Below are 15,407 nucleotides of genomic sequence, written 5' to 3'. Positions count from 1 at the left end.
TGGGACAGGGAGCAGGAAATGACTTTATTGGAAGGTGGTGAGACTCAGCCCAGCTTTTTCACTCCTAGAGAGGTGCCTGTCTCCCTCTCCCAGGCACCTTTACATAAAACCAGCGCTTCCCCCTTCAACTGTCTGGAGCACCCTGGAAAGGGCTCTCTCTCCCTTCCTACTTATGACACAGGGGTGGAGACAGGTGCCTGAGAAGGCAAACCTGTCCTTAAAGTGCTCTGACGTGCAGTGGGACTTCCATGAGAGAAGGAGGAAGGCCTAAGACGAGGTGAGGACCGCGTAGCCTCAGCTTCTCTTTGCCCAGCTCAAGGCATCCTGGAGGCCTGGAGCAGTAATTCCCAACGTGCTTAGCGTTCATGGTCTGCCCCTTTCCCCCGGGGACCTGGGAGATGAGACCCCTAGGTTCTTGTTGGTTTTGCTTTGTTTTGTTTTCATGCTCGCAGTGAGGGAGAGTGCTCAGATCTGGTATTCCCAGCCCTCCCCGTCCTCCAGGCCCTGGTTGATCATCCCCCGCAGGTCCCTCCGCAGAGTCCCTTGTCGGAGCCTTTCCCAGTTGATGCTGCTACGGGAGGTGCTTCGAGACACTGAGGGTGTAGGAAAGGACAGGTGGGGGCCCAAGGGACGGCACCCCTCTGGTTTTCCCCCTGAGTCTTTGTCCAAGCCCTCAGAACAGAGGACTTCCTGCGGCTGGAAGGCCTGTGCGTAGCGACGGATTCGCTGCCGGTTGAGATCCTGCCTGTCTTCCACTCTGTAGAGCGCAGGAGGAGGACGTGAGGGGGAGCAGGGGCCGAAGAAGAGAGGCAAGACCAATGCCTCTCTCCTATCCACCTGCTTCCCAGCCCCACCACTATTGGCCTTTCCCCTCTGCAAACGGTCATGGGCATGGGACACCTGGCCCTCAGCAGCCAGGGCCCAGGAAATAGCAGACTCTGGTCCACCAGCTCTTAGGATGCTCCTGATGGGGCCACTTTCTCAGTAGTCATGATCCAGCCAGTGGATATGGGGCCTAGGGGACACCCAGGCCTCCATGGGGCCCTGGGGAGACGGAGGTTGTCGGAGCAAAGGGGTCCCCTGCAAAAGTGGTTGCTCAGGGGACGCCTACCCAACACCATGACTTACCGCAGGAACCAGCGGTCCCCCAGCCCGTACTCGCTCCCGCAGATCCCGGAGCGAGGCCACAGGCAGCGAGGCAATTTCCGCTCCAGCATCACCGTGGTGGCTACCACCTGCATGTGGGGACAAAGGGGAGAGTCAGAAAGGAGCCCAGGTACAGACCAGGCAATGTAGATTGAGAAGAATGGGGGAGGAAGGGCAGGCCCAGCAGAGACGAGTTTTACAACAGCCAGGAAACTCGGCAGCTCATGGCTTCCCAGAAGGGTGAGCCACATCCCTGATCTGGAATGGTAGTCTGAACTCTGTTGAGCCTCTTCTCAGGAAGAGTTTGATGGGACTTGAGCCCCACACGTTTTCACCCAACAACATGACATTCATGGCAAAGCCAGGCAGAGTGAAGCTGGGATGTGGAGATTCTCCTTAGAAGGAGAGATCTTTTCCAAGGAGGATAGGGAGACGAGGGAAGCAAACAGAAAGGAGTCTTCAGGGCCTCAGAATAACCTGACCCCACATAATGGCCATTTATAGACATAAACACCTACTTGCAAATCTAGTATCAGTACATTTTCAAGGAGAAAATATTTCCCAGAGCAAATCTCATTTAGTCAGCTTAGGTTTCACTGTTTTCATAGTTAAATGCCTTCTAGTGTTTGGAATTTCCGTTTTTATTTTGCTGAAATTATCTTTGTTGATCTCAATTCTTTTCTAAGTATATTTTTAAATGGGGATTTTATTCATCTAATTGTCTTATGCCCATCTTCATCATATGGCTGAAGATAGGTTCTGCTAGGATAGGAATTTTTTATGGCATTATTTTTAACACTTCCATTTTTTCTGGGTCAGATTTTGCAGACTTAAATATTGTCAAGAAAACTTAAAACTTCCATTCTCACTTGGAAGCAAAATTGACTGAATGTGGTTTTGGCCACTGTCAGCTTTGATTCCTGTTGAGTATTCTAGAAGAGATTTAAGGTTTTCAGTGTTGGGAAAACAATGAGGAATTCTTTCGGGAGAGTCCACTATTTCTCTATTGTATTGCTAATCCAATTCTTCTGCACACTTGGCATTGTTTTCCATGCTGTGCAATAATTATCCAACACACGTAGGGCCAGAATACCTGCTTCTACCTGAGCATAGGCATTTCTTGGGCAGGAAGAGGATGACTTACAAGAACCTACCCAGCCACTGGGAGCTCACCTGAGCCCTCCAGAGCTCATCCCTCTCGTGAGCCACTCGCCAGTGAGTGTCGCCCATCATGGCGATGAGGAGGTTGAGCATGAGCAGTGTGGCGATGATGGCAAAGGCAGCGTAGGTGATGCTGTACATGAAGGGCAGATCCACGTCATAGTTGGCAGGACCATCAATGATGGTGAGGAACAGCTCGAAGGTGCTGAACAGTGCCATGGGGTAATCATAGAAATGGCCCAGCTCGTCGGGATCCTCTGTCTGGAAGATGATATAGAAGGCTGCTCCACCCAAGGGGGTGAGAGTTACCATGGCAACTGTATCATGACCAGCCCACGGCCAGCTCATTGCTGCACATTGCCTTCCTATCGCCTTCCTCATCTCCAGGATCACCATCTCAGCCCACAACTCTCCTTTTTTCCAGGTTCTTTTGTTCCACATTTTCTACAAGATTCAGCCTCCTGATCCCAAGAGCCATTCTCCCGAGCACTCCCAATTTTCCCTACCTCTGAGGGATATCGCATCCTCAGACATTGCACGGCCTCCTTTGACTTTTGCCTTCCCCCCTCCTTCCTTCCCTCCCTCAAGTTTAGCCAGAGGCATTCTGTACCCTGTAGGTCCCCCCAACCCCTTCCTCCATGGCCCCCATTTTGGATAGGCAATTTACCTGAAGCAAAGCCCAGGATGACCACAGCCATCAGCCAGCAGAACCGCATGAGGTCACCAAAAATCATCTAAAAGGGGATGAGACAAAGAGAACATCACACATTCTCTCAGCAATTGCTCCATCCAGAGCTAGCAGGTCTAGCACCAGTTATTCTAACAGCTCCATGCCCCAAGATACAGGTCAGCACACCATAGCCTGCAGGTCAAATCTACCTGGCCTGTTGTGGCTTTTGAATGGTTTTAATATTGGTTGGATGAATGGTTTCAACATTTTTAAAGGATTGTTTTTTAAAAGTAAAGAAGAATATGCAACAAATACCATATATGGTTTACAAAACCTGAAATATTGAGTATTTGGCCCTCTACAAAAGCTTGGTTTGGGGACCTCTCTCTAGGAAGCTTGGGCGGAAAGCACTGACCTTCTGGATCATGATGGTGAAAGGGCCCAGCATCTGGAATCCTCGGGCAAAATACATGACATTGCACCAGCCCAGCACCAGGGCAAAGGACATGGGTACCACCTCCCCATCTGCATTGGTGAGCCGCATCACCATGGTCACCAGCACCATGAACGCATAAGTGACGCTAGGAGGAGAGCAGTAAGGGAGGTGATGAGTAGAGGGCTGGGATTATACAAGCCACCAGGCAGCAAGGGTATAACTGGGACAGTCCCCACACATTCAGACTCAGCCTGTGCACACATAGGGACACACATCACTGGAGAAGGATCTCTGGAGTTAAGATTAGAAAGGAATCCAGGGAAGGAAACTGGAGACCTAAGAGGAAAGGGATGGGAGTGAGAGATCAGAGACTCACATGATGACATGGAATGGTCCGCCAAGGATGGTCTGTCCAAAGAAGCGAGTGACACCAAACCTGAAGATATCTGGTATCTGAAGAGAAGTTGGAGAGACACAAAGGCACTTGAAGACCTGCATTAGGCTGGATCTCTGGGACAACAGCTTCACTGTGGATTCCATCCACACCTCACCTCTACCAGCAGGATGATCACAGCGCCAATGACGGTCACCAGTTCCCCCACCAACCGGAGGTCATCCTTGGGGGTCACATAGGCCTCCTGAGGGGATAAAAAGATGCTCAGAGCATCCAGGGCTCTCATGCATCTGCTCTATCTTTCCTGGAGCCTACAGCCACAAGCCCAGACCTTTCTAACCCCTTAGGTCTGGTTAGTCTCAGGCTGCTCCTAGAGAGAGAGAGAGAGAGAGAGAGAGAGAGAGGTGTTTCTATGTGTGTGTGTGCTTTGACTCTGGACCCATATATCAGACATGTGAGGGGAGAAATGTGGATTTGAGAACAGGGCAGTGGGACCAAACTGAGAAAGAGCAGAGAGCAGCGTCCTGCCCTGTTAGTCCTCCACTCCTGGGGGATCACCTGGAAGAGCTTCTGCTGGAGGAGGGTGTTGTCCCGGGGGTTGGTGCGGTTAGTGGTCCTGGGCTTGAGGGGGCGGTAGACACAGCACATGGTAAAGCAGATGATGTATAGTAGGTAGATGGCACCCAGCACGCAGAAGTAGGGCCGCCCATACCTCTTCCACTTGAGGCTCACCAGCTCCTTCACTGGAGTCTGGTCCAGGATATGGCGAGCCTGCAGCAGAAAGAGTAGAACAGGTGACTCTGAGACCCTGGCATATCCTGCCAGCCACCTCTGCTGGGGAGACCCCCATACCTCCCGCTTCTTGGTGGTGACAATAAGTTCTAGCAGGGATTGCTCATCCCCTGAAGAGTCGATCTCTGTGAGGTCGTAGAGGGTGGAGGTCAGGGGCCCGTATGTCCACTGGATGTGCTTCCTCTTCTGCATCAGGTGCTGGAACATCTGAGGGAAGGTGGAGAGCATCAGGAGCTGCAGGCAGAGGGGATGCCATAAAGGGTGGAGCAGAATCACATCCAGGAGGAGAGCAGCCCTGGAGAGGGCAGAGGCCCTTAATTTAAGAGGCAGCATCAGCCATGTTCACTCTGACGTCAAATTCATCTTCCTTCCCCATGACCCTCTCCAGAGCTCAGGAAGGAAGATGAGAGAAGGGAAGGGCTGCTGCTCTGGGTAGGATATATGGCCCTGGGCATTACAGACACCAAGCCTGGATCTAGATTAAATCCCCAATACTCAGGTCAGAGAAAGTGGGCAGGAAATGGAACAGGAACAAGAAAGATAAAAATCAGGAGGAAAACCCCAATCTGAGCTGAGAAAGGGACCCAGGCATCAGGAATGTGCATTAACATCTGTTTCCTCCCAGGGCAGCAAAGTAGGATGTGGGTCACTAGAGAGGCCCTTTAGGGCTGGGGAGCCTCTCACCACAGTGTTGCCCTCTACTCCAGCCAGCTTGAAGGGGGTGAGGCCCTGGTGATTGGGCACGAGCTCCAGGGGCTGCAGGTGGTCCCCTCCATCATAGGACAGCAGCAGGTTGTACATGTGGCAGGCAAAGGTTTTGTTGGGCTGCAGGATGAGGATGTGCAGCACTGTGTTTCCTAGGGAGGACACGGGCTGGCATGTGGACACAGGTCTAAAGGCCTTGGTGGTCCCATTCCCCACCCCTGGTCCTCCCTCACACCCCCAGGCACATCCCAACACCCCCTCCCATCTCAGCTCTTACCCAGGGAGTCCTGGGCCCGAATGTCAGCTCCGTGCTCAATGAGCAGCCGCACAATCTCCTCGCTGCCCACGCAGGCAGCAAAGGACAAAGGGTGCTCCCCTGGGGACATAGAGAGATCCATGGCAGGAGACCACAGGGTCACGAGCTAAGGGGGCAGTTTCTCCCAGGTGACTGCCTGCTTGCTCCTCCCACATCTCAGCTCAGGGCATGGGGCACTTGTCCAGCAGAACCAGAGGAAGGACACTGAAGAGGGTCCTGGGAATTGGCCTCTGGCCTTAAGTCCTGTAAGGGCTGCCCTTCTGCTTCCCCACAGATGGAGCTGAGGGCAAGGCCCTGCTTAGCCCAGCTCTTGGCCTCGACCTGGCTGTCCACCTGCCCTTCCTCCCAGCCTGGCCCTGCCCTCACCATAGTAGATGAGGTTGTGGGGACTGCGTTGGAAGGCGGTGCCTGTGGCTCTGGCAGAGACGCTGGCCCCGTGGGCCAGCAGGGCGCGCACCAGGTTCACGTTCTGGTTCATGACAGCGATGTGCAGGGCAGTCTGACCTGGCCCAGAGAGAGCCATCAGTCACAAAGTGTCCCCAGTACCCTGAAGAGACCTCACTAGTGAACCCATGGTCTCCTTCCTAAGGGCAGACTGGGATGGAGGACTGGAATCGCTTGGGTGTTCAAGGTTCCCAGGAGACCCAGCTGACCCCCATCTCTTCCTCTTGGCCTCTGGGTTTCAGAAGCCAGGTGTTCTAGGAATGTGAGGACGACAAGGAAGAAAGGAGAATTCCCGGGAAGGGAATAAAGAGAAGGGACACTCATCTGCTCCCTCTGGTTTCCCCAAATGATCCCTTACAGAGATAGCTGGAAATATCTCAGTGCACCCCATCTCTTACCCTGGATGGGCCCACGGGCCCTCACCTTCATACAGCTCAGATGTCATGGGCTCAAAGACCAGTTCTGGGGCAGCCTCCATCAGCACCATGGCGGCCTCCAGGTTGTCGTAGAGGGCTGCTATGTGCAGCGCTGTTTCCCCCATGGCTCCTGGCATTTGTAAAGAAAAGAGTCACCTGGATTCTATGGAGCAGAGGAGTGGGGACAGTACAGACTCAAGGTCCTGGGCTCTCCTGGGAAGTCCTGTGTCCGGGGCTGGCCCAGTAGATGGATGGGTGCTGGGCTCTGATCCTTACCTCTCTGGTGCACCTCACAGGCCTCATACTTGAGCAGCTTGCTCAGAACCTGGACATCATTTTCTTTGGCTGCTAGAAGGAGAGGAGACTCCCAGATCCTACCAAGGAATGGGAGAAGAGAAGTGGTGACAGTGAGCACGCTCAGTGGTGGATCAAGTGGTGAGGCTTTGTCCTTCAGAACCTGTATCTGATGGACCCCAAGGCCCTTGACCCAGGCAGGTGGGACCATGGCAGAGCAAAGGTCACCTAGTCTTTCTTCACCTGGCCAGTCAGTGGGAGAGTGTCATGACTGGCTTGCCATACCCTGAGTGCGGGACCAGAATGTACAGTGCGTGTTAGTGTTATCTTGCATATCAGGTGAGGGGGGAGGAGTTGTACTCAGTATGCATTCACCTCCTGACCTGTTTACCTCTGGAGTGGTCCTGGGTTAGCCTCCTGGTTGCCCTGAGATTGTCTTCAGGATAAGCCTTGTTTTGCATGGACTAGGGGTACAAGAAGTTCCTCCCTCATGTTTGTGGAGGAAGTCAACATGCAGAGGCTAACCAGTTTTTTCCTGTTGTGATGCTCTGCCTATTTGACCTTCTCAGAAATTCCTTTTATTCTAGCTTTTTCCTCCTCCTGAGGGTAGCATCTTTGGGGTTCAGTCCAAAAGTGAGAGCTGCTTGTTTGTAAAGGCCTGTCTCTCTCTCTCTCCCTCTCTTGCTCGCTCTCTCTCTCTCCCTGTCTCTCTTCTTTCTTCTCACATGTTATTTTTATGCCCTTTCTTCTTAAAGAAATCATTAGCATCTTATGAGCACTGATAAGAAATATGAACTCTCAGGCCCACCCTTGGACCTGGAAAACCAGGGTCTGTAATTTAAGAAAATTCCAACTGATTCTTGTGCATATTAAAATTTTGAGGAGCATCACTCAAGTCAGTAGCTATTTGAGTATGCTCCGTGCATGCAAATTACCAAAGGTGATCAATCCAGGCATGCTCAGGAAACTCCACTTTCAAACAGCACACACTAGAGCTTAGCACTTGTGAAAATATAAACTATGGCCAACAATGATAGATGCAGAGAAGCTGGAAAATCTAATTAGTAGGGTTCATTCATTGAATGCCATGCAGGTTTGAATGTTCCCATTCTTTCCTTTTGTTCTTTTTGGGCTTCTCTGATTTTGGATTCATAGGATCTTTTTTAAAAATTTGTATTTTCTTGTCCTTAGTCTTTCCTTTTTTATTATCTGCTTTTCACTTGCTTTAGGGGAAAATTATCTTCTATGACTCTCCAGATTTCTCTAGTATTATTCTGACAATGAACTAAAAAACTCATAAAATCACAACTTTTTCCAAGTAAGACATATGGATTACCTTCTATTCAATTTTCTCTCTCAGCCTTGAGCCATTTGGTCTTTCTATAGGAGTGAATGAAATAATCCTATTTATTTATAAGTGGCCAATTACATGATATACCAAAACAAACAAACAGAAAACATCAACAGGAGTTCATATCCTGAAGTGCCAGCAGTGTGATTACAAGAAACCTACTGTGAAACTGGGGTTGGGAGGGTAATCCAGAAGAGGAGAAATGACTCGGACATCTCCCCAACCATAGCTCCTTCCTCCCCTCCAGGCCACATGGGCAGCCACCAGGCTGGTCACTCCAACATCCAAGTTCCATCTCCATTCATTCCTTTCCTTTTTGCTCCTGCTAACTTTCATTAAGTCATGTCCTCATTCTCTAGCCCAAGATTAGCAAAATATTCTCCTAACTAGAGCCCCTGCACCCTACATACCCCTAACCCCTTCTTCCGGAGGCTGCCAAGACAACCTTTCTAAATGCCACCTGCAATCACAGCTTATCATATTCGGATGGGTCCCTCAGTGCCCAAGGAGAGGGAACACAGAGGTCCTTTACGGTCTTTGTAGAACGATTTTTCCATTTGCTGCTCCTCCCACTCACTCCTTCCACCCTGCGTTTTGGTCTCACCACACACGTCTCAGCTCCACAGAGCACATGGATTTCCCTATGCCTGCGCCCACAGGGCTCCCTCCTCCTAGAATTGACTCCCGGGGCCCTGAATTGTTCATTGTCTATTCTGCACTGCGCTGCTGGGGGAGAAGCTGAGAATGCAGTGGGCGCTCACCAGAGCTAGCTGTGCAATGGATGAATCCCTAGCAGGGCCAAAAAGGTGGCCTGATTTTACTGCCCCTCCTTATTTTCTCTAGAAGCCATCCCCTGAGCCAACCTTAAGCAAACATATATCTAAACGAAAAACAGTATGCTTGGCCTGCAAAAACAGCTGCAGAAAAGCTTCCTACACCTCCTTCCCCATCACCACCACCCCTCCGGCCATTTGCCCAAATCCTCTTCTGTAGATATTCAGAACCTGCACTAGAATGGGGCACACTCACATATACACACCCTCCCCAGCATATTCTTTACTCTCTCCTTTGGCTTTACTTTTATTCCGGCATCTCATTCTTTGGGTTGTAATTAGCATCTGTCTATTCCTAGGCCCCAAGGAAAGGGCCCTATTCATCTCTGAAGCCTGCAGACGTCCCCCCTCAAGCCTCCAATCCCTATATCTTCCTTTTCTTGCTTCTGTAGATATTCTAGTGGGACTGGAGAGAACCTAGGTTTGCCAGATTTGTAAAGTAAAAATACAAGATGCTCAGTTAATTTTTAATTTTACATCCATAACTATTTTTTAAAAATATATCCCATGCAATATTTGTGATACTCTAACACTAATAATTTACTCTTTGTTAATCTGAGATTTACCTTGAACTGGGTATCCTGGATTTTATCTGATAACCTAACCAGAGCACATTCTGGGTGAAGAAACAACTTATAATCCAACCCAGCAAAGTGTTTTGGAAAATCGCCTCTTCTGATTGCAAACTCCAGAATCCAACAAAAAGTTGGGTAGGCGTGTGAATGGGTTCCATGGTATCAGGGAGAGACATTACTTGTAATAATAAAATGGGGCCACCAGGGGACAGCAGAGAAAGCCCAAGTTCTGGTTGTTTGTAGTGTGGAGGCAGACCCCCAAATCTCTGAGGATCCTCAGGCTCCATAAGAAAAGTGCAAAGAGCATCAAAGATGCTTGTAGATTCTCCAATGGCAGCCCATCAGAGGAGTTTAGATCACTACTGAGGAACAGGGATGTGCTCCTGGCAGAGGGAAGGGATGCTACTAAACATCCCATACAGGATGGCACCCATCAGAGAGCTACCCTGCCCCAAATGTTAATCATGCCAAGGTGGAGAAACCCTGACTTCCAGTTACAAGTGTTCGTGATCCATTTTTTTTTTTTACAAAAAAAGGATTCTTCACATGAAAGAGAATTAGAAATTTGCCATACATACAAAATGTTGTCTTAACAGATCATTAAATACTCAACTAAGGAAGAAACAAAAATGAAGCCATTTAAGCTCCCACTGGTTAAGTAGCAAAAAGAATTATAGAGCAAATCTGAAATTATCACACTAGGAAAGGTGTTTTCAGGTTCTAGAATTTTTTGTTTTACTGTTCAATTAATTATAAAATTGAAGTCTACACTCAATATTGATTGTAGAACCTATCTATGGGGTTCCTGGCACAAAACCGGGTCCTTTTTTTTTTTTTCTGAGAAGACAAGTCAATGATTTTCCACTCAGGCCACCTCTAGGCCACCAAGTGAGGATCTTTGACTTCCCTCCTCTCTGCCCCTGGACCCCACACTCCTCTCTTGGTTCTCATGTACTTATATATCTGTGTGTTCCATGTACACAAGTCAAGTTTTGTTTTTAGTGCTGGGGAAAACAGCAGAATACAGACAGTCTTGAGGAAAAGCTCAAATCAGAAGATTAAGATTAGAAAGTCCCCAGAAATTGAGTCTAATCTGTTCATGTGACAGAGTCCCAGAGCTCTGATGTGATTTGTCCAACCAAGCCAGAGGCAGAGCTGGGATGAGTGCCCCATTAGCCATTTCGCCATCACTGTTCTTAATGCTAATAAGGGTTGGAAGAAGGCTCAGAGACCACAGAGGGGACCATGTGGAGACCCATCAATCCCATAGGTTTCTCCCCAAACACCCTCTCAGATGAATGTGCCTTCATGATGGAGATGGGAATGATACACAGTATGGTTGGACACACCTTCTGGTAGATTCTGTCCTGTTCTGCTAGGAGGAAGTTCACAGCCTCTCTGATGCTTGCGATCTTGAGGAGTTGCCCTATATTGCGATGTATTTTTTTTTTAATCACAATAATCCCACTTGTTAAACACACCATTCAGTTTCCAAAGCAATATATCTCTTTTGCTCATTATCACCCTTTAGCATGATTGGGTTAATTCTCCCATTTTTCAAAAAAGTAAACTGAGGCAGCATGGCCAATCATTGCCAGAAGATTACACAGGGTTAAAAGGCAGAAAGATTGGCCAAGAACATAGCCCCAGGCTCTTACCACTGAATTATGTGGTTCTTCAAGTTTTATGGCTCCTCCTGGTTTTTCTTGGGAGGTGGGGGGTATGCCTGGGGCAGTGACCACAGAGGAAGAAGAGAGCAGTCATGTGTGGGAAGCAATATTCACTGAGCACTTGTGGGTCCTCCCTCCAGCTGAGGCTCCTGGCAATGGGATGAGGAAGCCAAAATCTGCGGAAAGTGGCTCTTTAGAGACTTGGAGCCTGGCCATCTTTTTAACTACCACGATACCTTCATGTAAGTAGACGGGTGTCCATGCAAGTCGATGATGTGTGTTTGCTGAGGCAGGAGTGAGTGGAGCACGCTCAGGCGTGCCAGAGCTTAGTGTTCTCAGACACTTCAGTTCACCTGTGTTCGTCCATGTACCTACATAACTGTAGAAAACTACAGAGAACCTTCCAGTATACCTGCCTTTGCTCCTGGAGAGAAGGTGCCAGCATGGGCTGAAATCAGATATGGCAGCTTCCTCCTCTGTGCTCCCTTTTGCACTGGTCTGTCCCCTTCTGATGACCTTCACCAAGCTCATCTTTAACCACATCCAGTCATCCCTCCAGTCTGGGAAGGGGATTGCACCAGGACTTCCACAGATATGGAAATGCACAGATGCTCAGGTCCTTTATATACAGTGGTGTGGTGTTTGCATATAATTTACACACATCTCTAGATGGCTTGTGAGACCCAATTCAATGTGAACGCTGTGTAAATAGTTGTTACCGTATTGTTTAGGAAATAACAACACGACCATCATGTGCTTAACCACACAGTACATGTCAGCAACAACAGAACTTTTTAAAAATTATTTCCTCTCCAAGGTTTGGTTGAATTTGCTGAAGCAAGGGCTGGGAATATAACTTGGTGGGAGAACACTCATCTAGCATGAGCAAGGCCCTGGGTTCCATCCTAGCACCACAGACCAAAAAAGAAAAAGTGATTGAATCTGCAGGTGCAGAGGGCCTAGTGTATATGCATTTGGGTACATTTTTCCCCTCAGAACGTGAGCCCTTGAGAGTAGGAATGTGTCCTGTTCATTCTCCAAACCTAGTGACGTGTCGTATGCTCAAATGTTGAATGCAATGATTATCAAGAAGTGAAAAAATTTGAGCCAGAGGGAGAGGTGATCTGGAAGAAATGGGAGAGAGTTGAGAACTCAACTTGGACCCCACAACGTGGATTTAAGTAGGAGGCTGTCTGATGAAGACCCAAGAAAGAGACCTTCTCACTGGACCATCCATGGAACCGCACCTGACCCCACCCTGAAGTTCCCCTCCAAGTCCCCCTCAGCACACATTCTGACTCACCTCTTCCTCCCTCATGGGCCCTGGGTCTGCCTCATTCCTACAGGGACGTGAGGCCCTACCTCCTCAGCCTGAATCTGAGATTACACGAGACAAGGTAGGAGCTGGAAGCTATTCACCTCCAGGTTCTCAATACATTGTTTTTTCCTATCTCTCCTCAGCTCAACCCTCACCTCTCCATACTGACCTTATTTGCATGGCCATCCCATGATTTTCCAATTACCAGTGTGTCTTCCTTTGTCTAGTTAATCACACAGACTAGGAAAGTCCCCTTCCAGAAAATTTCACTCCCTTTGGGAAGTGCCATCCAAAGAGGAGCCATTATTATGGACACCTGGTGTTTAGAGGTAGAGGGCAAGAAACAGAAATAGATGCAGAGGTCAGGGAATGGAGGAGAGTCCCCAGCTGATGGCAGAATGGGCCCACTAGTTGATCTTAGGAAGAACTAGAGGCAGACAAGACTGGAAAGAACCTATGCTCAGCCTGGACCGGGATGCTCCAGCCCAAATCCCTTACAATGTCCTCCCGTCATAGCAGTACACAGGGAAGCTCACCTACCCAGGCCTCTCGGTGCTCTGTGCCTGGTGCCCCCAGCCCTAGGGTCCCAGGAGTGGGAAGAGGATGAGTAGAGCCAGTGACGACCTATTCTCTAACAACAATGCCACTCTGTTGCCCCAAGACGTCATCAGCCAGACATGTGTCCCAGCCCCCACTCTCCCAGGCCTGGGGGGAGAGAGGTGGGTGGCTGATGTGAGAGACAGGAAGTCACAACTCAAAGAAGGGCACATCCCAGCCCAGAATTCTTGAGCAAAGCAGAGGAAACCCCCAGGCAGCTTTCCAGCCAGCCAAGGCAGACCCCTGCTTTCAGAGACGGAGAAAAACCCCAAGACACAAAACCTTCAGATTTTCTTCTATGAAGAGACATATTATCTGCCTCATTCGGGGCCCAGGGAAAACCCCAAAGTTCTGAACTTCCTTCTAGCTGTCATCAACTGGGTGGGAAAATCCATTAGAAACTTGGGAGGGGAGACACAGCAGGATGGCTCCAAGATCCTACAGGTTTCTCTTCTCTCCTGCTCCCAACTCCAGCTCTGAGCTGGCATTGGGGGGTGAAGCGTAGGCGTCAAGGGAGTTGAGAGAGGTCTTCAGGACTGGAGGCAACAGTGAGACTTGCCTAGGGCTCAAACTCTAGAGCCTCTCAAATCCCCCAACCTGAATGAGAATGTGGGGGAGCCTGGTCCTCTGCACATCTGGTATTTTGGCCAGGTACCCATGCCCGCCCCCGCCCCCTCCGGTGCCTGGAAGATAGCACAGCCTTAGTCAAGGTCTGAGATCAATGCGGAGATGATAACTCTTTCACATTTTGTCCTATGTGTGATTACTAGTGGTTACTAGTCCCCTTTCGGCTTTACTCATTCGGTCTTGCCCTCATTCCTACATGTATGCATGTGTGCTCTGTGTTTCCTCCAGGGAGATTGTTTGGGGGGCACAGAGAAGAGAATATATGAAGCTTGACCTGACCCGCTAGCACCTTGGCGGTGAGGGGCCTGTGCACCATGCCTACAAGGCCCAGGGAAGTCCCTTGTCCATTAGGGAGGCACTCACTAAAGGCTCTGGGATTGAAGGAGATGGTGAAGATAATGGACACCTGCGCCCTGTAGCCACTCCTCTGTGACCTGGCATCCAGACAGGGAGCCCCACAGGCCAAGACTCTAGAGACAAGGTGCGCCCAAGGAGCCGGTTCAGGCCGTGGAGCACCATCTGCGCAGCCGGGGAGCGGGGGCAAGTAAAGACGGGGGTGAAGGGGGCTGACGGGGGTACAAGCCTGGGGCTGGGAAGGGGAGTAGACAGTGGGACTTACCTCTTCTGCTGCAGCAGGTTCTGCTCATCTCGGCTTTGAGCCGAGGACTCCTGTCTGTGGAGCCATCTGCAGAACTTGTTCCATAGGCACAGAATTAACCCCTTCTCCTTGGGCAGAGACAACCCCATGGAGTGCAGAAACTGCTCTTTGGGGGGCTGAGGCCAGACCCCGACTGGGCTCTGCCTTGGGGCCACATCAGCAACCCCAAGAGCCGGCCTGCCCTCTCCCTGTAGAGGTCCCGTCTCCTACTTCTCCTTCAAGGCCCTGGGAAGCTCCCTGTGGCCGCCTAGCTGTCTGCAGAGGGCTCCGAGTTTGTTACTCTTGGCAGAGCTGGGATTCTGCCGGGCTGGTCCGCCTGGAGCTCCTGCTGGGAGTGAGCTGGAGGGACACTCCCTCTCTCCTCCCAAATTACCTGAGATTTAAAGAGACAGGCCCGCAGTCCTGCCTACCTGGGGGCCTTGCGTCAGTTCCTCTCTTTCTCCACCCTGGGACTCTCTCCCTGCCCCCAGGCCAGTCTCTGCAGGGGAGGCCTTCAAAGAGATTAGAGAGCTCTCCCCTGGACTTTGGGACACCCAGTGACCTGTCTTGGGAAGGCCTGGACAGGTCAGCCTCACCTGAGAGGAGGAGGAGGGCCAGATCCATTCCCAGGATCAAGGGGCTGCAGGAAGGAGCACCCTTCCTTATAGCGCCTTTTGTGTCAGTCCCCTTCCCCTCCTTCTCTGGGCCTCCTTGACTCCTTTTTCTGGAGATTTAGGTTTTCTTGACTTCGCTGGTTAAACCTCTTGCAGGGCCTAGGATAGGTATCAAAATAGCAAAGATTCTTGGTTCTTACCAACTTCAGGTTAACAAGCTGACGCTGTGAAGGGCCAGATAGTATAGGATTTCCCAGTTTGGCACAGTCTCTGATGCACATTCGTCTTTGTTTTGTGTATTTTGGGGTGTGGGTTTTTGTTCTGTTTTGATTCCACCTTTAAAGATGTAAAATTCACCCGTGGCTCATTAGCCAAGGCCCAAAACCTAACTGTGGGCAGATTGGGCTCTGA

At 50.1% G+C, this 15,407-nt stretch overlaps 1 protein-coding gene across 1 annotated transcript; it reads right to left on the bottom strand.

The window, feature by feature from the left end:
* Nucleotides 1-465: 465 nt before the first annotated feature.
* On the bottom strand, nucleotides 466-14,492 carry Trpv6 (transient receptor potential cation channel subfamily V member 6). The gene is made up of 15 exons (XM_027943411.2): nucleotides 14,365-14,492; nucleotides 6,757-6,854; nucleotides 6,488-6,610; nucleotides 5,987-6,124; nucleotides 5,582-5,680; nucleotides 5,284-5,456; nucleotides 4,660-4,806; nucleotides 4,366-4,578; nucleotides 3,965-4,051; nucleotides 3,790-3,866; nucleotides 3,393-3,558; nucleotides 2,975-3,041; nucleotides 2,320-2,588; nucleotides 1,129-1,235; nucleotides 466-757 (listed from the first exon to the last, which is right to left on the bottom strand). The coding sequence occupies exons 1-15, from the start codon at nucleotides 14,490-14,492 to the stop codon at nucleotides 466-468; spliced, it is 2,184 nt and encodes a 727-aa protein (XP_027799212.1).
* Nucleotides 14,493-15,407: the final 915 nt, after the last annotated feature.

The sequence above is a fragment of the Marmota flaviventris genome, chromosome 1 (genome assembly GCF_047511675.1).
Source record: "Marmota flaviventris isolate mMarFla1 chromosome 1, mMarFla1.hap1, whole genome shotgun sequence".
In the NCBI taxonomy this organism is placed as follows: domain Eukaryota; kingdom Metazoa; phylum Chordata; class Mammalia; order Rodentia; family Sciuridae; genus Marmota; species Marmota flaviventris.
Note: the sequence above shows the minus strand (reverse complement) of the source record. Positions and strands in the feature narration are given on the sequence as shown.